The following is a 21,777-nucleotide window of genomic DNA, read 5'->3' as shown; positions in this document are numbered from 1 at the left end:
TCTTGGAAAGGTTAGAGCAAAACTTGGAATCCATCACTGTCACAGCAGTAACTGTGATTTTCTTCCCTAGGTCCACAGACTAAACTTCCTGTAACTCCCTGCATGTCGTCACTTTCCAGCCTAACTGCACTAAATCCAGACCATTGGATGTTCCAATTAAGCATTAGAAGCAAAACATGGTTTTGACTCGTGCTCTTACTTTCTAATCAACGCTTTCATGTCTCTCAGCCACGAAGTCCGAGCCTTCAGCTGCCCCCCAAGTTGTTCAGCATTTCCTCTTTTAGCAGCAGGCACAAATATCAAGATGAGTGTCCCTGTTATCATTCCTAGGAGTGGAGATACCTGCAAGAAAGGAGCAGGGAATTAGCACCGGAGTCAGGAGGGTCAGGAAGAAGCAGAACACATCCCTTTGGATTCAGTGACTGTTCTCACAGCCAGTCAGAACCTGTAAGCATCGAGGCATCCTCTCCTTTCCTTCCTCCTTGTCATTCCATGGATTCTCTTATCTCACTCTGGAAACATGCAGCTTTGAAAATGCTCTGAGCAAGGCAGTCCATTGTGTTAATAAGTACCAAGATTCATCTAACCATGTTTCTTCAGTGATTTTTTAACTCTTTGGAAACCAGCTGGTTTCTGGGTGAGTGCAGAAGCCTTTTAAAGTCAATTAGACCAGCTGAAAGATTTTGGATGTAGGGAACACGCAGGCTTGAAAACCCTTGCTTGCCATACATCCCTCTTGCATCTAACAACTTCCTGTTTTCAGGCATCTTCCTCAGGTTACAACAGACAAAGAAACATTGAAAATTCAGGCTGGAAGATAGGAAAACAACACATTCAAGGGCTTGGTTTCCCAGTATCCAATCCCTTCTCCCAAAAGGCAAAAATACAAAGATCCCACAGCATTTTACAAGCTCTGAAAACTACTCTTGTTTTGACACTGAAATTCCATTATTGTCAGAATGGAAAATAGTTCCATCAGGAAAACAGGAACATGGATTTTACTGAACTATCATCTCATCTAGACATGCTGCTTAAAAAAGAAATTCCTGTTAAAAAAAATTTTAAAAAATCTTCCATTATTAACCTGAGAATGGCCTTTCACTCACAATCCTTGTAGGGAAGGAAAGACAAAAGTATTTCAGAACTTAAAAGTCAGGAAAATCTCTCATCCAGGAATATATTGAAGCCTGATACAGTACCCTTATGACAGCTGAACAGAAGACACAACACTGGTAAAAAATACTGGAAATGCTGTTTTTTCTACAGCCAGATGATTGCAAATCTCTTTGATTTTTATCTAAAAGCTTAAGTACCCACCAGGACAATATCCATGGACACTCAATAATGCTGCAGTGAAACACTTGCTTTATTGTTAGATCCAGAGACAAAGCTGCCACTTGTCCACGAGCCATTCTGTCTTTTTCAGCCCACTGAAGTACAGATTATTCCTGACCTCTTCTGTATTTGGATCCCACAGGAGATCACAGAAGGAAGCATCATCTTGGGGCATCATTCCCATCTTGCAAGAGCACAATAATTGCCATAGGGATGGAAGTTTTTTTACACTGATGTCTGGATGCATTCTGTATGAGCTGTGTGACTACAAAGGCTGAGCAGTGGTGTCCAAAACAACCACCAGAGATGTGTGCAGCTCCTCAGAGTCCCCAGATTTTGTACATCCAGGGAATCCTGCACCAATGTGTCATTTAGAGTGAAAATCATGACCTGTAAGTCATGACAGCCTGAATTTCTCAGGATAACTGTGAAGATGCCATCCTAGTGATGATCTCTTTTCACAGATTAACCATTTGGGTTTTACAAACAGATTTGGGTTTTCCAAGAGTGCTCCAGTTAAAGCCCACTGACCAGAGGAGGGACTTTGGGGTTTCCACTCCTTGTGTTGGCCTCTGCTCAAAAGTTCATTTACTCAAATATTTCTGCTAATGAGGCATCATCCTCTTGGTGGGAAGCTTTAGGCTACTCCACTTTCCACTCCAGGTGCACAGCTGGAAACTGCCCTCCACTCTCTCAGCTACACATGAACTGTTCATGGTGATGTTGCTGGTTTTGCTTACCCTGGGCATGGCCTGTGTCACCTGAGCATATCTGCTTCAGAAGGGAACCCCTGTATTTCCACCACCTACTGTTATAAATGGTCTTGGCCTGAGCTTCATGAGATTCATGGTCTCCATGAAGTGCCAGAGGCAGGGAATGCACCTCACATGCCACCCACAGCACCAAAGGTCAGATACCAGTTCTGCTGGGCCACTTCCTCTCAGCTCTTTCAAGACATCTTTGTGTGCAGAAGCTGTTTGTGAGTATGTGATTGGAGTGGATTATCTTTTCAGCCCATTTATCAGGGTCCCAAGAGGTTAAAATAGAAGGAAACTGACTGTCTCAGGGCAGAAAAACAAGCGGAAACTGGAACAAAGTGTTTTTTCCTCAAAGCAGGAAGCCATTCTCAGAGTTTCTTGACAGCAGGGGACTGAAAGACTGTGGAGTTGATTTAAGGCCAATGCCTTGTCTTCCTGTCCCCATCAAGAAGTCATGATTGATTGATTGATAACAAAGTGATTGGAAAATTCTTGCTCCCAAGCAGGGAAAAGACCAAGTCCCACAAGCCAAGCCCAAATATCTTTGCTTAGAGAGTACATCTGCCATGCAGTTAACATCCAGAGATGTCATTCCCAACCCCTCACCTTTCAGATGTAATAACAGGTTGTGTGATGGAACTCCTCCTAACACCAACCAACCAACTCTCGTTAAGATGTGTCATTAAGAGGGACTTACCCGCAGTGCCCAGTGCCAGTCTCCAGCAACCTGCTTCACACTGGAGCCAGTGATGTATCCCAAGCCACTGCAAGAAAGGCCAAGAGGAGAATTGGTCAGAGCTTTAAGGGTGCCACAGTCACAGCTGTTCTCAGACAAAGGCAAAGAAAGGCACAACCAACTGTGTGTCCTCAGCTCTCTCGTCCTACAGGAGGAAATATGGGGACTGAAGCAGATGGTGGCTAGTATGTGACTCTATCTAGCGCTGCTGATCTAAAAATGTCCAAATCTGATGGAAATTTGAAAGTTTATAGCTGACCTTTCAATCAACAGTAGACAGAAACAAAGACTTAAAAAGAATTAATACTAACTAAAATACTAATACTAAACAATTTTATGTTCAAGCTTTCAGTTAAAAAGTGTCCTTCAAGGACAGGCCACATTCCATCATTAGATATTTTTTCTTGCCACTAAACAGTATTTGGTTCTAATTATGCAGGAAGAGATTATTTTCTATTAGCTTGGAAAGAAAACCAAGAAGAATATTCAAGAAGTTTGATGGGAGACCTTTAGCCATGTGTAAGACAAAAGATGCTTCACAAGAGACTAATGGTGAACATAGCCACGTTTCTCTCAACATGAACTAAAGGTAAATACCCCTTTTCAAAACTACTGCATTTGCTGCTGAGATTGCCTTGGCTAAAAGTTACCAGGACTGCAGTGGGGCAATGGTGAGTCCCCCTCCCTGCCCACATCCCCCCTTTATTGAAGGGTCTGCTAAGCTTTGGCCCCAAAAGTGGACATTTTACCCAGACAGGCCCCAAAATCAAACCATGAGTCATCACAGACTGGTTTGGGTTGTAAGAGATCTTTAAATCCACCCAGTTCTGCCCCTTGCCATGGGCAGGGACCTTCCACTATCTCAGGTTGCTCCAAGCCCTGTCCAACCTGGCCTTGGACACTTCCAGGGATGGGGAAGGCACAGCTGCTCTGGGAATCTGTGCCAGGGCTTCACCACCTTCACAGGGAAAAAATTCTTCCTAATATCCAATCAAAACCTCTTTCAGTTTACAGCCCTTGTCCTGTCTTCCACAGCCTTGTAATCCACGCTGCTGCTGGATATTGAGATAATGAAGTCCCAGAATCAGGCTCAACAGGATGAATAGTTGTAATTTCTTTCTAGTTCATTGAATTTTCTATGTGAATACTTGGAATCCTCGGTCCTCTCGGCAAAATATTCTTTTCACAGATTTAAAGGTCTGTTTCTCTCTTTTTCCTCAAGAGCAAAAGTTTGTGAGTTTTATCTCACAGGAAGTTTTTAGTTTTATCTCACAGGAAAGTGTTCCAGCTTGTAAAATGCACCACCAGAAGTTTTTCTCTGAGTTTGAAATATGTTTCCAACTCATGTATTTCCCATGTATTCCCTGCTGGAAATGAACCCATAATGCCTTTTTCCCAGGATGTTGTCCAGCTCTGGAATTGGTATGCAAACTATGCAAAGCCACCTTACCAACAATCTCACAATAGAGGGTCAGCCATTATTTAAAAAAATAAAAATAAGAATGACAGATTCCCTTCCATCCCACCAATCAGATACTATGTTGGGCTGATAAAGAAACTCCACTGAAAGAAAAGGTCAGCTAAAATATTTTTATTCCATTTCCACCCCATTGCTGTAAAAAAAGTAGGAAAAAACTAAATAAATCAACAACAAACTTCCCATTCGTTCCCAAAAGTCACACATGAACCAGTAACAGGGACCAAAAAAAGGAATCTAATTCCTGCAACTAATTAGTCACTGCTCAGAATATTTTCCTGTTTAAAACAGCCAAAGTCAAGAACTATCATCATTGGTAATTCCAGATCTGTGTGAGTTTATTTAAGAGAAAAGCCAAAACCAGACTGAAGAACCTTCGTGTCACTCACCTGCCCAGAGGAATTGCAAAGTAGAAAACAGACAGCATAAGGGTCCTCGTGTTTTTGGTGAACAGGTCTCCAATGATGGTTGGTGCAATTGTAGAATAACTCGCTTCACCAATGCCAACCAAACCCCGTGAGAGCACGAGGAGCCAGAAATACTGAGAAAAGAAATAAAAACATTAGCAGGTCACCCCTTGGCTTTTCTCATTCAGGATGGACAACAGTCAGGGAAATACAAATTCATGTGACTGGAAAATGATCCTTCAGTGTGCATTTATTTTTAGAACCTCAGAGTTGTTTCATTTGTCTTTTGCCCAGAAGAAAGGAATTATATTTTTTGTGAAGATTTATAGGCATGAAAGAAAAGTAATATAAAACATTTACTCAGTGACATTTAAGAATATATTCTAAAAGAGGCAGAAGATCCCCTGTTTGTTCCCAGATCCCAGCTCACTCTTTTTGAGTTGGGAAGGTCTGGGGAGATGGGTGAGTGTAACAAACCCTGCTCTGGGATCCAGAAACAGCAACTCCTGCCAAGCACACCCCACCCTCCCCAGTGTGCCAAGGACAGGTTCTGATTGTGAAATCCTAAAGCCTCTTCAAAGCTGGGAAAGGGTTGAACCTGCAATCCCCCAAACTAAATATCTCCATTAAAAGCTATGGAATAATGGAATCTTTCGAAGGTGCTAAGCAGCCACCTCACTCCACTTGCCTTGAAGAGCAGCAGACACCTCCCCAAACTCTCAGAGAGAACCTGAGCTTTGCTGGGACCCCCAGGAACATCAGTGTACTCTGCAAGCAGGACCTGCAGGGAATGACTTGGAGCCACACAGGGCAGGGCAGGGCATGGAGGAGAGCCCAGGGAGCTCCCTGCCTTTCTGGGTAAAGGACAATCCCACAGAACGAGGATATACTTCACATTCAGCACAACACAATCTAAAATGGTCAAATAGGAATTGATTATCTAATAGAATTTTCTTAATGGCCCATTTCAAGCAACTGTGAGGACCTGACTTTCAACCTAAGCTCTTTCACTGGTCCTGCAGTTTTCTGGGTGCTGCTGAGTGCAGGCTAAGACACAATGCTTTGATGCCTGAATACCTGATACATGAGCACAAGCAAATTCTCAGACATCTAAGCACCTTGTGCTACACCCAGAATTAATTGCAGGGGCAGAAATGAACCAGTCAATGCAGAAAGTTATAAGCACAGGGATATCTATTTCTACAAATGTAACCTCTACAAATCCTCATTTCACTGTCATTATTCCATAAATCATTTGTCAGAAGAACAGCAGGGATTTAAACTGAAGGAAGGCAGGCTTAAATTAGATATTAGGAAGAAATTCTTCCCTGTGAGGGTGGTACAGCCCTGGCACAGGGTGCCCAGAGCAGCTGTGGCTGCCCCATCCCTGGAAGTGTCCCAGGTTGGACAGGGCTTGGAGCAACCTGGGACAGTGGAAGGTGTCCCTGCCATGGCAGGGGGTGAAATGGGATGGGCTTCAAGTTCCTTCCCAACCCAAACTAGTCTGTGATTCCATGTTTATGATATGTCCTTAATCATGAAAGTGCTTTGGGAAAAATGAGCAATTACCAATTCTCCTTCTTCAGATAGAAAAAAGTCAAGGGAAATGACTGATTTTGTGCCCTACAGCAAAGCCAAGCTAGAGTACAAGTCTCATTCACAAACATGGAAAATGCCACGCAGACTCCAAGCCTCAGTCACAAATATATCCACCAGCAGACAAAAAATCTACCACTGATGTGTTTGCATTGTTTTCCTCACTGTAAATCCCTGGTTGAAAAGAACATTTTGAGGATTCCAATAGCCACAAAACAAAAACACTTTTTTGTACCCTTCACTCCCTCATATTTTAGTGTGAATTCTGGAGCAATACCCATTTTCTGCAGGAATGCAAGTTCCTTGTTGGCTGGCAGGGTGTGTGCAGTGCTGCTCACGTTCACACATCTCCCAAAAGCTGCACATACGTAACTCACACACGTGGGTGTGAGCAGAAAGGGCAGCACTGTGACTCAAGTGCTTTAATTTATATCAATTTCCCAACACTCAACCACTCCACTGCAGAAATATGCTGGCAGTCATTGGTGCACAGGTAACCAATGTATTTTGAATGAGCAACAGTATTTATAACGTGCTGAAAGGCTTAGTCATGCAGAATTAGAAAGCAGGGAACTGGAGGCTGGCTGTGGTTTCTGTGGAAGTTTAGATGTGGATCACAGAGAGGGTGACAGGCAAAGTAGTCACCTGCCTGGGATGAGCATGAACAATGTTACTTCCACCTGAAGAATGACAAGTTTGTAAATGCACTGGATGTTTCCTCAAATTTGAAATACCTACAGAAAAATGACAGAGTTTTGTGCTCACCAGCTGGTATTGCTCCCAGTGAATGCACTGGGTAGGAATTTCCTCCAAACATTGTTAGAATGTTCCTCTTACAATCCTTGTGCAAAGCAGGAAAACTGTACCAAGGAGTCCTTTTGTGGCAGAGTGACTCAGTTTTGTCAATACCATGGAATCAGATGCCCAATACAATGAAATCATCTGTAACAAGTAACACATTCACTCTTCTCTCTCAGTTCCTCCTCAGATCCTCCTCCCTGGCTTATGCCATGCTGACACACTCCAAATAACTCTTTAATATTTAAACTGTGTTCTTTAAAGCAGTGGTATTCAAACTTAAGTAATGAGATTTTGACTTCATCTGGGAATAAAAGCAGTCATAAAAAGCATCATCCATATAATGGCCTGAACAGTACTGCACTTCTGAGATCAGATATTCAAGACTATGGACCATGCAGCCATTAAGTTGTGACAACTAGATTAAACATACAAAAATCTAAAACAATTTAGGGAATTATTTATAGTTGGTTCTATACTGTGCCTGGTTTTGGAGCTCTGTATCTAGGACTAAAGAGCTAATTCCTCTTCTTACCAGTTTTTGGGAATCATTGGCTAGTATGCACCCTGTTGGAATTCATATATTAAAGTTGTTAAAATGAGCTGGACCCCCCATCTTCCATCTCTGATCAGTCACTCCAAATTTATGTTTTAGTTGTCTCTGAAGAAGGAGAGGCAAGGCAAAAAGTGATCCCATCCATGACAGGCCTTGTCTTTGTTCTTCATATAAGAAGGGAAAAATACAAACAAGGAAACAACCCTAAAATTCTTATGCTGCTGCTCATTTGGACCACAGGCATTCCATGAACCACTCAGAAACTGGTTCTGAAACCACTCCATATGCAATACAGACAACTGCTATTTTTTGTGTACATACACCCATAGGAACATCCCTTTTCCTCTCCAAGTGCAGGTGGACATGACAACCTGCACAAACACATGGTGAAGTCAGATATTCCACATGCCAAGGAAAATTCTGTTCTCCACAGCTGTAGCAGGACAGCTCTGCCATTTCCTCTGCACTGGATTTTCTCCCCACTGCTTTTCCATTTATTTTTTGTCCTACCTCAAGGTTCTCAGGAGTTTAATGAGAGAAAAAGGGCTGACACCAGCTCAATTCTGTCGGTGCTCAAAAGCAGAACAGGCAGCTCAGACTTTAACTGAATTTCACTGTTCCCCAAGCAGAAATTGATATATATTGGAGAAGCTCATTCCTTTCTATATGACTTGGTAACTGTGCTGTAATTTGTTCATCTGTGCAAGTTGGTTTCTGCCAGGAAAATTGAAAATATCTGAGTCGGCTTTCAGGACCTGAACTAATTCCTTCCCCATAGGTTAAGTGCAGCAACCTCAACACTTATCAACAGTGTTTTTCTAAAATAAAATGCTTGAAACTGAAGGTTTTTTTGAAACAAGGCGCTATTAGGGCAAGCAATTAATTTGTTTTTAATTTTGGAAAGCAGTCATATCAGAGACTCTCTGCACCTCTATGAGAGCTGCCAGCATCTCCTGTTTTGGAGAGAGGCAATGAGTTTTTTTGGAATGAGTGCATAGCCTCAATCCCCCTCCCTGACCGTGTGTCAGCCCAAAGTGCAGCTCTGAGATGCCTCAGCCGTGAAGCAGCGCTGTCACCAGCACGGATGTGGCACTGGAAAGGGACACCTGAGCCACACAACGTGACTTCTGCGAGTTCCAGGAGCAATTCAGGATGCAAAAGGGCTTCCAGTCCCTTTCTCCAACTTGTGTGGCTGGTGAGACACAAGCCAGGGAAGATTCCAGTACACAATAAACCATCAACATATGGAAAGAATGATGGCTGCAGAGACCCAGAACTGCCACAGCTTCCTGGGAATTTCCCTTCAAGAGATGACATCACCAAAAATTAATGCATTGAGAAAGAATTCATACCTATGAATGGGAGGTGCAAAGGGTCAATGGATGGGCTCTCTTCTTCCCATCTCCTAAATCTACAGAAAGTAAAGCACCCTCTAGCCATAAAGCAAAAGAAACCAAATTCCTCAAAACAGAAGCGAGGGAAGGATATCCCTTTTCAGAAGGGATACAAATCCTTATGCCTTGGGGATGTGCCAATAAGGAGTAGAAAATTCTACCTACCAACTTCTACATTTCTTAAACTATCAGCAAGCCATAGACAACAAGAGTGACAGATCAAGGGGTCCAAGGGACCTGGTCTCATTACTGTCACCAGTGTCACCAAACTAGAAGCTGTGGGTGTGACAATCTTTCCAGAATTTACACGAGAGAAAAACCTTTCATGGTTGGAGTTAAGTATTTATAATACAGAATCATTGAATTATTTAGGTTGGAAAAGACCTCTAAAAACATCAGGTCCAAAAGGTAAAATGTATGATGTGGTTTCATACCTTCATACTGATTTTATTCTCAATCTCCTGCACACATAAATGTTTGATGGCCTAAGACACATGACTGGCTTTAATAATGGCAAATTGGTGAAACCTCCTAATTATACATTTATCCTAGTTGTATAGACCATTCAGGGAATAATATGTGTTCTAAGAGGTCTAATTACAGCTTGAAGCTCTTTCTCCTTTTTTAATTAGTTAACAAAAGGAGTAAAGCCACTGTTCTTTAAAAGATTATCTGCCAGTGGTAAACCTATAATCTGCCAAATATGTGTACAACTCTGAACCACCAGATTTACTGTCTAAAGAATCATATGATCCTTAAGCTTTGGTTATTAAGCATTTGCATTTGAATGTGGAATAGCTTGTAAGGGTCTCAAAAGAAGCTGAACACATGCTGCTTTCAGATGAGGGACACATGGACTGAGGAGATCCCACAGACAGAATTGCTCCAGAGTCATGAATTCCTGGGTGTGCACAGCACCAATGCAAATCATATTTAAAACTGCTGTTGCTGGTCTAAGAGAAGGAACTTTTATACTGCTGCAGCACCTGCACCTGTACCCTTCCCTGTGTGAGGATGTTGAGTTAAACTCCTGTGGATAATGCATTTAGCTGATGTAAAAGAGGACTCAGTACCATTAAATTCCTCTTTGAGCTGAGTTTTGCCATATTTTCCTTCTTTTATTATATAAACATTATGCAAAAATAAAGAAGATAGAATCAAGGTTTGCATCCCTTGAAAGAAGATGTGCATGAAGTCATTCCTACTGTGGGGCAGCTGGCATTGTCATGTGTTGTAATGACAATAAACGAAGGAGAAAGCATTGGGACTGACCTAATTTCCCTGAGTTACACTCCTGTATTTCTCCAGCTGGCTGAGCCTTGCACTGGGCAGCCAGGGCAGCACAGCAATCACAAGTGATCAGTTGGATACATCTGAGGTACTGCTGGAGCCACTGGAACAAGGTAAACCCCACAGGGCTCAGATATCGATTCAAGGGCTGCACAACAGTGGTTCCCTCTGACAGCTGCACTCACATACAGGAATTTGCCCTCCTTGAGCAGACCCTGCATTTTCTGGCCAGGCAAACACCACTTCCTCCTCTGCTCCAGTAAGTTTTCCCAGCACTTTGCAAGATTTAAATGGTTAAAGATGACACACCAAACCTTTTGCCAAAAGATGCCCCATTAACTATGAGGTAATCCAAACCAGGAACCTGCTCTGAGTATCGGGGTGGTGACTAAGAGCATTGACTCCTGTACAGTCACAGCTCAAATTCCAGCTCCTTAGCTGAGAGTCACTGAAGAGCTGAGCACTGGAATGACATTACCTATTTGTTTAAACACTAAATGCTCCAATTCTCTCAGCCCTCCCAGGAATGAGGGCTCACCTTGAAGAATCTGAAAGTTTCCGAGTCAAACAAGGACACTGACATAGCATGAGAGACAAGCTGACATTAAACAATGAGGTTGATGTTTCAAATTCCATTCTGTGCCTGGATGGATGACAAACACCACAGCAGAACAGATAAGCCTAAATACATTTTCCAACACTGTGCACCCCTAAAGATTTATGAATTTTGTATATATATATATATATAACCAAGGCACCTAGCTTCCAAGTCCTGGCCCAAATACTTGATGGGAATATTAGTCAAATCTAGATATGAAACTCAAAGCTACGTGCCTCACCTTCTCAAACATCAATTGTTCTAACTCTTCTCTAATAAAAGCAGAATAAATATTGTAAAGTGCCAGAGAGGGGCTACATAATACTGGTGAACTGTTTAATACCAATCCTGAAGAACATGTCTTCCTGTCAAGTCCAGCACAGACTTTTAAGTAACTGAATATTCATTTTAAATTTTGGCCATTTGATGTCTTACCATCTGGGAGATCTTTGAGCAGGAACAAATGAATATCCTGATCTTTATTGACAAGTAATCTTACCTAATCCCTCATGAGAACTGCCAGCCAAGAGACCAAAATGCAAACCAGCACATGGGGACAAAACTGTGCACTGAGATGTTTTGTTGATGAGTACTTTTCTCTCCTGTTCAGAGGTTGGCTAAGCACTGGTTTCAGGATTTCCTACAGCCAAAGGGAGTGGTTTATGCTCAGTCTCTGGGTGGTACAAAGGGACCAGCAGGGCACATGCTCAGGTGGAGACTGGTTGAAGACAGACTGATGGGTTATCACCTCTGAGGCAATGCTGAGAGTTATCAGTGTTTATCTGTTTGCTGTAGAGATACAAGTGCACTTAGGAGTTCATGCTAGTTACCTGTCAGATAAATATAATTATGAACCGCCCTTCTCACCTCCACCAAGAGTTCTCCCCTTATCAGCCCTGAGTCCCTCAGGCAGGGCAGATGCACTGCAGCTGCTGCTTCTTCTGCCATTTGTCCCACTGCAGGGAAGTGATTGTGTTTAGATTCCTCTTTTCTTCCCTCATTGTGTGCATTGGCACCTGCCCATGCCTACTTCTCACTCCCCACCTCTACCATCACAACTGCTTTGTAAGTCATACTGCACACAACATTTCCTGGAACTTCCATCACCACCAGGTTCTATTGAAGTTCTAAAGTTTCCTCCCTTCAAACTGAACTCTTGATGCTAAGTCCATCTTCCATCACCATTTTTAAACTGCTCTTCTCCTTTGCAAGCACTCACAGAAGAAGAGAATACCTGACACTGGAAGGAGTTTTGGAGATAGTGTGATCCATGTTCCCATGGTCACAGCAGGATCAGCTACAACAGGCTGATCAGGATAAAATCCAGTTGAGTTTTGAGCATCTCCAAAGATGGAGGAGCCACAGCCATGCTGGACAGCCTGTTGCAGTGTTGGACTATCCTTTGTTTCTTATGTTTAAGTGAAATTGTTTCTTCTTGTGCTTCTATTCCCAGTATTTTAGTTTGTGCCCCTTGCCTCCTCTTTTCACTGGGGACCTTTGAGAACAGTCTGGCTCCATCTTTCCACCTCCCATCAGGTATAATATACACCAAAGCAGCACTATGTCCCCATACGTGTACAGGGACAGAAGCAGTCCTAGAGTGAGGATGCCACTTTGGCAAAGGTAAAGTATTTAAATTCAGTTAAATCCATATGGCAGACACCATCTCACATTTGCTGTGTCTCTGCCACATTCACACTAACCAGGTTTTTCCTTCACTCCTTTTCCCTTAAGCCTGCTTGGCACAGAAAGTATACTAGTTTAAATATTTACGTCTGGCAAAGGACGCTTCTCTTACCCAAAGATCCTCCCCTCAACTCTGCCAAGCAGGTCACTAAAATTCAAGTACAAATGCCCCAGGCCTTTCTCCTTCAAGTGTTCACAGGTTTTATTCACATATTCCCATTAGTTTTATTCACAAGTACCTATTCTGTATATGCTGGCTGGAGGTTGTAACCGTGTTACAGATGAGACCACTACACCACACCAAGATTTAACAGCAAGCTACTGAGCTACTGAAACCTCAGTGCATTTGATTAATCATTTGCTCAAGGGTCAATATTGAAACCCTTTGCATATAGGATAGACTTATACAATGGCTTCCAAAGCAGGTCTGATTCCTCTGCAGCATCCATTTACACTCTGTCAAACACTTCCAAACTTCAGCTCATTTGGATGCATTAAGTGTCTCACTGATTCTCAGCTCTAAACACCTCACCTTTGAACAATTCCCTTTTGGGAAAATTCAGCCGCTACTCAGAGCCCTGCAAGGAGAAAAGAGACTACAGCAAGCAGAAAGAGATCAAAATACATATTTAAATATAAAAATGAGCAAGGGAGATGAAGCAAAGTCCACTCACCTCTCCTTTGATTGTCTCTAGTATTTGTTAATGGCTTTAGTTCTCCCAGGTAGCCTGTTCAGGCACACCTAATTGAATGTGGAAAGTTTTATTTGGGGATGCACTTAAGATTCTGGCTGATTAAAGCATCCTTGTTTTATGAGATTGATATTATTATTTGGTATATAAAAATAACCAATAAAGACTGTAAGATGCTCCTTTTTTCACTCATCATACCCTTCACTCAGCAACTAAAGTGTTTAACAACTGTATACCTACAGGGAGGCTCTAAAGTGAAACACCTAATTAAGTGCTCTGGAGATAAAAAACAAACCCAAACCACCCTGGAAGTAGCAAGACTCCCACAGCACTTTTTCCACAGAACTGCTTTGTGCTTCACAGGGACAAAAATCTGTGACAAGGTTTTCTGAGCTATTTGCAAATGTTGAATGTGAAATTCCCTTTCAACACTAAAACTGCAGTGTCTGAAATCCAGGTTCCCATCATTCTCCTCCCTCCAAAGCTGTGGCAGTCCTGAGGGAATCCTCTGTTACTTTTCAGTCATTTTTGGGCAGCACAAAAAAAATAAAAGAGCAAGCCCAATTCCCATTCTCCATCCCATTAGGAATTGTAATTACAAGACACTGGGAGATGAAGCAGCACCACCAGGCCCTGACAATAAACTGAGTTAAGACAAAGCAGCATTTCAGCTCCCTAACTGAAGGGCTTTTCATTTGATTGACCTGCCCATGCTAAAAATACTACAACATGCAAATGGTGGGACTTACATTCTCCTCAGTTTAGTTTCTTGGTCATTAATACTGGATTAATGACAGGGAGCTGGGATTCAATAGGGAAGAAGGTACCAGGTTGCTCACTCACCAAACCCCACCCAGCAGATGCATCCTTGCTGTAAAACAGACCTTAAAGAAAAAGGGTGATGTTCAAATAAATCACCAGGATCATAAAGAGCCCCATGTTCCCAGTGCCTGCTAGAAGACAGAGTTAAAACCCTTCTTTTAATCTTTGGCTCTGGTGTAAGGCCCAGAGGAGTCCATGGCCCTTCACATGGCTGAAATAGTGGTCATTTATCCCTGTTACAAAACCATTACACCAGAATGTATCTTCCAGAACTGTTCCCCTAAGATCATTGATAGTTCTGGGTCGGAAGCAAATGGTTGCTTTTTGTTCCAACTCTGTCAGGTGGGACACACTTACCAGCACTTGCCTCAAATATCTCTGGCATTAGGCACTATCACAGTTTCCTTCCTGAGATGTGCAAACACAGCCATAATCACTAAAATAGGGATTGGAAGAAATACAACGTATTTTTGCCAATGTGGAAACACTGCAAGGTTCTTGACACATGCAGGTTCCCAAATGCAGCTGGAATATGGGGTGGCATTCACTGAACCAAAGGATATTCACAGGCTGCTGTGTCCCAGCCACAGATGAGCCACAAACAAAGCCTAAATCCAAGCAACAAAGAGCTGCAAGGTTTTACAGAACAAACATTTACAGGCATTGACACCTAGCACTAACAACATCTCCACCTCCAGTGATGTCTACAGAAATGTGTGAGATCCAGCCCCTTTAACACCATGGACTGTCTTGGGCCAAAGTCTTTGGTTTGGATCAATTCTTAAGCAAAAAATTTAATCAAATCCATCAGTCAGATGGGATTGGAGATTCTTGGAGAGCACAACCCCATGTCCCTACCCCTGATAACATTGCAGAAACTGTGATTTCTCAGCAGCCTTTGAAAAAAGCTTTAGCTAACTGAGACACCCCGTTGTGAACACCTTACCCTCACTAGACACATTTTCAAGTGTAGAAAAAAGTCTTGAGAGTGCATGAAGGACACATTTTAACCCTCAAGGTTTAAATGAAATTAATACAAAGTTACAGTCCTTGCAACTTTTCCCATACTGTTGGTTCTGCTGATTCTTGGCATATTTTGCTTTGCATATGCTAAAAAGTCAAGTACATCAGCAGGTCAGCTCTTGCAGGCAACTTTCCTAAAGAACCATTTAAATCATTCCAAACTCTGATTTTTGTTCCTGCTTTCTGTTTTCACGCTTCCCTGGCTTGCTGACTCAATCAAGATCCAGAGGCTTCCAAGAACTGTGCAGAAGGCTGACCCTGCAGTATGTTTGGCTCATATCTGAGAGATGCCTCACTTTGAACATCAGATTTCCAGAGAGAAAGTGGAGCATCCACCAATTCCTTCTGCTTAGGAGTTGCTTCTTATTCGTGATCTTTCTTGAACAGTTGTCATGTTCCTTTTTGAAGTGTTATTAATTGACAAGGTTTTGTCATGCTGTAGCTTAATTTCATTCTTTAAACCCAGTCTATCTGACAAAATGACAACCTATTAAACTACACTAAACACATTTGGATGTTTTGTGACTATCTTCTCATGAGGCTTCATCACTCATGTTTTCAGACTTGATGATCAGCACCACTCCCAGGGATTTCCAGCTCAAAATCTATTAGGTAGGGTTGAGATTAGTACTCTAATTCAACTTATCTGAATTGCAAATGCAGTGTTTTGTGTAGCCTGGGAACTTCATACATTTAAAAGAAATGTCAACACTTCAAAAGACTAATTTAACACCTGGTGCTGTAAGACATTTCCCTTCTTCCCACTATTTGCACATGACTTAGAACACAATGGTCCTTTTCCCAGTCTTTATGCACAACCCAGGAGGCTGAAGGCTGTGTGGCCACTGAGGAAGTGCTGACACTTCCCAAGGAGTGACTGATGAATTTGCATCAGCAGGCAACCAGGAGCCCAACCAAAGAAAGGCTCAAATCCATACTTTTGCATCTGAACAGAGGCCAGAGCCTGAATAACACATTCTCCCTCTCCTGCATCCTGTTTTTCAGGACAATATGCACAACCTTCAAGAACCACCCAGCTAATAGAAAGTTTAGATTTGTTTCCAGGCCTCCTAATGAGCCTAAACCTGGGATGAATGGATTGTTTTCTTTGTGAGGCATTAACCAAGCTCTGCTAAAGCCTTGTGCTTCCTCCCAAGGCATAGGCTTCAAGAACACCATCCATAAACTGTCTCTGTATATCCAAGCTAAACACACATCAGTTTACAGCCTTCAAAAATGGTAACATTTCTCCAGACCCGTATCTGACCATCCAATGGATCCTGAAGGTTCTACACCACCAACTCCCTCTGTACCCTCCATACACAGCTAGTTGGGAAGCTAATTCCAAAATAACAGGACCACCCAGGCACTGCAGCAGTGACTTGCTTTGCCCTCTGAACTTGTTTGACCAAGGCAGAATCCCCCTACAGAAGCCCAGCACACACCCAAGGACCCCACATCAGGGATGATTTGTGTCCCTCAGGCCACAACAGTGCTGCAAGGATCCTGTTAAGCTGATGGGAAATTTTACAATTCCTTTATATTTTAACATTTGCTTGGAAACTTACATGCAGCACTACTACTTTTTTTTTCCTTTTTCCACACCAACTGATTAAACCCCAGTCTATATAAGGAGCATTTTCCCTTTCTTCCATTCCTTCAATGTTTTGAACAAGGCTGAGCTTAAGATACTGACATAATTATTTATAAAATGTAATGCTAAAGCATTATAGAGACTTCTACATACACAGAGTTAAGAAATTAGACATTATTTGTGTTCCATCAGCATGCCCTGGGTTTAGGCCTCTGCTACAGCATGACAAGCAGAATATACATTTTAATAGACAACACAAGAAGAAGGAATGTTTCCAAGACACACACAGGCTGGAAATAAAACAAACACACCTTCTTCCCTCTGCCTCCTCAGCAAATAACTGGCCCAGGTGAGATTTGCTGCTCAGGCACAACAAAAGCAGGACAGGTGGAATATTACAGGCAGGCATTGCTTCCACAGCACCCATTAAATGACACAGCAAATCAACTTTCCTACTCTTCAACCCAGAGACTATAAATTCAGGTTTCTGCAAAAAAATGGGACAAACCTGTAAAAGTCTTTGGCCTGCAAAAATCTTTCATGCACCATGCTGTTGTCTCTAAGGATTTCCATGATGCAATTAAACAGCACCAAATGTGTGTTGATGTAGGGTCTGACTCAATTGCCACAGACAAAGAAAGGTTCCCACAGACTTCCAAAGGAGGAACTGAATCAGAACCACAATCACAGACCCTGTGATAAGGGTTTCAGCATCTTCCAGTAACCCAGATAACAAACAGCACTCTGAAACAGGACAGGCAATTACTCGCTGAGACCCTGTGCAAATTAGCACTGAGCTTTGAGCCTGTTTCTGGATGATCTCCCAGCACAAACCTCTGTCCACCTGCTCTAGAAAATGCCTGAGCTCTGAGGGGCAGGTCTGACATTTCAGTGTGAGTAACTGCCCTCATTCCACTGAACTGGGATCGCAGCCTCTGCAGCAGCACACAGGAATGCAGGTGAGTTCTGATGCTAAGCAATGGAAACATCTCTTTTTCAGCATCTACAGCATTTGATTCAGGTATTGTGTGATTTCAGACCAATTAATGACCTAAAAGGAAGTGGCAGAGTGCAGGAGGCACATTTATGGACACACAGCTGGGGTAATTTGAGAAATTTGAATAGGACATGGTGCCAGACTGACCCCACCTGGGGAAGGAGGGATGTGGGGGGTGCATCTTGATTGCTCTCAGGTCCCAGAAGGGAGAACAAAACCATTCCTGTTCCAGACACTCTGCAGATGGGAAATGCAATGTGTGGTAGAGATATGATAGTTACTTGAAGTTCATTTTTCTCATCACAGGAATAAGCTTTCTGAGTATGCTTTGGAACTGTGCTGTGTCTCTCTCCTGGCAGCCATCACCAGCTGTGTTTTCAATAACTCTGCCCAAATGCTTCACTGGTACATGGACACAGATACTGGATGGAAAAACCCCAACACTGAACAGAAAATAGACTTCAATTTCTGATAACACCTTTGAAAAGCTGCCTCCTCTCATAGATTGGCTTTTTTAGGTCTGATGCTCTGAGAACACCTTAATCTGGTTTTCATTTATAGTTTCCCTTGGAAGAGTGACAGGTACAAAGGGACAAGGTAGGAACATAAAACAACCAGGAGACAAACACATGACAGTAATTCTGCACTCTACAACTATTTCATTTATACAAATCTTTTCCCAATGCTTCCATCCTTGGTTAGAAAAATCTGAGAGAACAGTGAGGACCCAAGATTCAAGAGTTCAAATCATGCACTTGTCTGTGCAAGAGAACATGTTCTTACAGAAAAAAACAATTTCCTATACAGTATTTGGAATCAGCAGTGCTGAAGATGATAGCAGACTTGACAGATGCCCAGAATATCTTAGGACCAGCTCAGTCAGTGCTCCATTATTAAAGGAATAAAGCAATAGTGCATTTTTACATTTAACAGGACACCTCATATAATCCATATGAAAAGATGTGAGGTAGTAAAACTTACAAGAGCACTGGGAACAGCACTTGGAAGGAACAGCAGGTGCCTTCTTGGGGTCAAAGAAATGGTGCTTTCAATTTCCACATGGTGCTGATGCTGGGTTAATGGCTGGACTCCATGATCTCAGAGGTCTTTTCCAAACTTAACAATCCAATAATTCTAAAAGGGGCTTGCTGGGGGAACTATTTATCTTTAAATTACCTCCTTTCAGACATACAGGAGAGGGAGAGTGAGGCAGAATCAGTCCATACAGAATTCCACTCTGCAGTGTAAAGCAGAGATGAGAGCCCTTATCCTTTCCCTCTGTTCCTGGGACCTCTGAGCCACCTAAGCCCAACACAGCACCTCCTTCACCTGGCACTCACTGACCTCAGAGCCCCCTGCACAGCAGCTCCACTGTGGGGAGGAGGGAGCCCTGACAGCTGGAGGAAGAGGAGATGCCACATCTCACTTTAGAGAGCAGAGGCAGAGCAGGAGGCTGCAGGTATCTTGTGGTGCAGGGGGAACCAGGGCAGCACCAAGGGCCACAGCTGCAGCTCAGAGTGATTTGGGAGCTGACACCACCCACACGGAGAGCTCCAGCACCCACCTCACCTCCTTCTGATAAGAGTCCACAGTAGGTAATATTTCTCCTGAGCAGTCCAGCAAAGGGCAAGTGTGCAGAAATCCAAATGTCAACAGCACATGCTCATCTGCAGGGCTCCTGGGCCACGTCAGAGCTGCCAAAACACAGCAGAGCCCACCAAGAGCTTTGGCCATGAACCTCTCCAGCTCCAGCAGCACTTCTGTGACAGCCACAGGGCCTGCCAGGAATTGCCTAGGAGGGAAGGGACTGAATGCACAGACAGCTGACATCCCAAAGTAGCTGGGAGAATCCCTTTTGCCTTTTTTCTACAAGAGACTTCTGCTCAAAAATAATAGGCCGGAACAGTAGGATATAAACATTCCAGTAATTCATGGTGACTTCAAAGATAACACTCCTTACATATAAAATGATGGCTTGGGGATTTTAGTTTTGTTTGTTTATGTTTTTGAAGCTGTGTATTTATCTTGCACAGTGGAACCACAGGCACAGGAGCTGTACGTTTTACATTACAACTTCTGCTGGAGCACTTAAGACTAAAGGTTTTTGGTTTTTTTTTTTTCCTGTAGTGAATCATCATGTGTAGGGGGTGCCTGGATGATGTTTATGCTTTTTAAAATTAACCCAGCTAACCATTTGTTCCATACTGCATACAATTTGTTGCTTCTCTTTTAGAAACTCCTTGAAAGACAAGCTTTGGAAATAAAAATACATCTGGCAAGCCTGAAAGACAGGACTTGAGCAAGCACTGCAGACTAACTGGAACTCCACCATGGACTATTTGCCTCCTCTTCCAGAAATAAATCAAAGTAAAGGAAAAGGAAACAACACTAGGAGAAATACCTATCCAGAGGTAAATTGCAGTGGGAGCAAAAAGGTTTTATTATGTTAGCTATATCAAAATCTGAACAGAAATATTTATCATGAATGGGAGAATTCAGAATGTCACCACAACCTGCCCTGGCTGCTCATTAGATACTCTTGGTCTCCCAGCCTGGTGGAGCAGAAGCCTTTGTTACATTATTTATTGAAGCTTCTATAAATGGAGTTAATCTAGAGATTATGTCTAAATATGTACCAACTTTACCTAATTTTAGATTATTTAGCAAGTTTGTTAATGATTTCTTAATGGAACTTTTATTTTAGGAAGTGCTAAACAGTGTTACAGAGCAGAAATGTGCAAGTACCAAGGCAGAGGAGGCCTCATGTCTTATCTTTCTATAGAGAAATTCTGTACTAACATAAATTATCAAACCACATTAAAAAGTTAGCTTATCAATATTATCTCAGTCTTCCTACTTCTGATTATTTTCTTTAGTTAAATTTATCATCTATTTTTATCCATGGAAACAGGTGTATTTATAGAATCACTCCTTTTACAGTATTTAATTGGTTTCTTTTTATGATTTGTTCCAAAATTAAAGATCTCATGAACAGTAAGCAAACTTTTAAGCATGAGTTATCCTGTTTCTATTTTCTCTGTGTGGAATTTATGCATTGCTGTTTTCTGTCACCTCCTGTATGCACTGGAACTACCCCCAGATTTTGTCCTGATTTTCATTTTCATTGTGAGAGCCTATTATTTACCTATTTAGTGTTACCCAGAAAAATTTACTGAGTTAAAGGTTTCCACATTTGGCCATATGCATTTTGCTTTAGAAATGCAGCAACAACCAATCCTGGTGAAAGGCAGACAGACACGAGTGCCACTGCCTGCTTTAAGTGGAAACTGTCTTTTTTAAAAAACTGAAGAGCATGTGGGTGGGCAGGATGGAGAAGGGTGGAGAGGTTTAGTCCCTGGTTGTCATTCTTTAGGTGTGACCACAGTGCTGCAATCCCTGGAACGCAGCTGGACAGAGAGGATGAGGAATGTCCCTGCCTCCCCTGGGGAAATCAGCCTGATGATGCCAGGAGCTGTGATTTGTCTCTCCAGGAATGTTGCCACCTGCAGCAATTAAATCTCCGCTATAATATGACTTAAACAAGAGGATATTTCCCCCCAGAAACTGCCAGATCATTGTTTCCTCCAAATGCCTCTGACAGACAAGAAAATGATGAAGTGAGGAGTCCTCAGAATGGGGCACTGCAGCTGTCCTGGGTGCAGAAGAGGGACACAGAGCTTGACAAAATTAAGTGAGCCTGACAACTCCATCACCAGCTTCCCCAGACAAATCCATTGACAAGTGCTAAAGGAGGTGAAACTGATCTCCCTGTTTGTTATCATCCACCTTCTCTGCCTTGGTGGACAGAAACCAAAGTAACCAAAGTGCATCTGTAAAACCACTGCTGGATGCACTTTGTTATTCCACATACCATAAGCAGACTTCCCAACAAAATCCAATGGCTTCAGTTACATATCAGAAGACAAGAGAACTACTGTGCAGCCATGGATTTATTTTCCCAAGACTTTTGTAAAGCCCTTTTAAAGCTTCTTTAGGCTCTCCCTCAAAACAAAGCCCT

General features: G+C 42.5%; 1 protein-coding gene across 1 annotated transcript in view; it reads right to left on the bottom strand.

Moving 5' to 3' along the window:
* Positions 1-21,777, bottom strand: part of LOC131586974 (sphingosine-1-phosphate transporter SPNS2-like) — a 118,544-nt gene that overhangs the window by 39,589 nt on the left and 57,178 nt on the right. The window contains exons 4-6 of the mRNA XM_058854354.1: positions 4,696-4,847; positions 2,791-2,857; positions 200-342 (exon numbers count right to left, since the gene is read on the bottom strand). Of these exons, the coding sequence (XP_058710337.1) occupies positions 200-342; positions 2,791-2,857; positions 4,696-4,847 (362 nt within the window). The remainder of the gene's footprint in view (positions 1-199; positions 343-2,790; positions 2,858-4,695; positions 4,848-21,777) is intronic.

Source organism: Poecile atricapillus, chromosome 21, assembly GCF_030490865.1.
Source record: "Poecile atricapillus isolate bPoeAtr1 chromosome 21, bPoeAtr1.hap1, whole genome shotgun sequence".
Classification (NCBI taxonomy): Eukaryota; Metazoa; Chordata; class Aves; order Passeriformes; family Paridae; genus Poecile; species Poecile atricapillus.
Note: the sequence above shows the minus strand (reverse complement) of the source record. Positions and strands in the feature narration are given on the sequence as shown.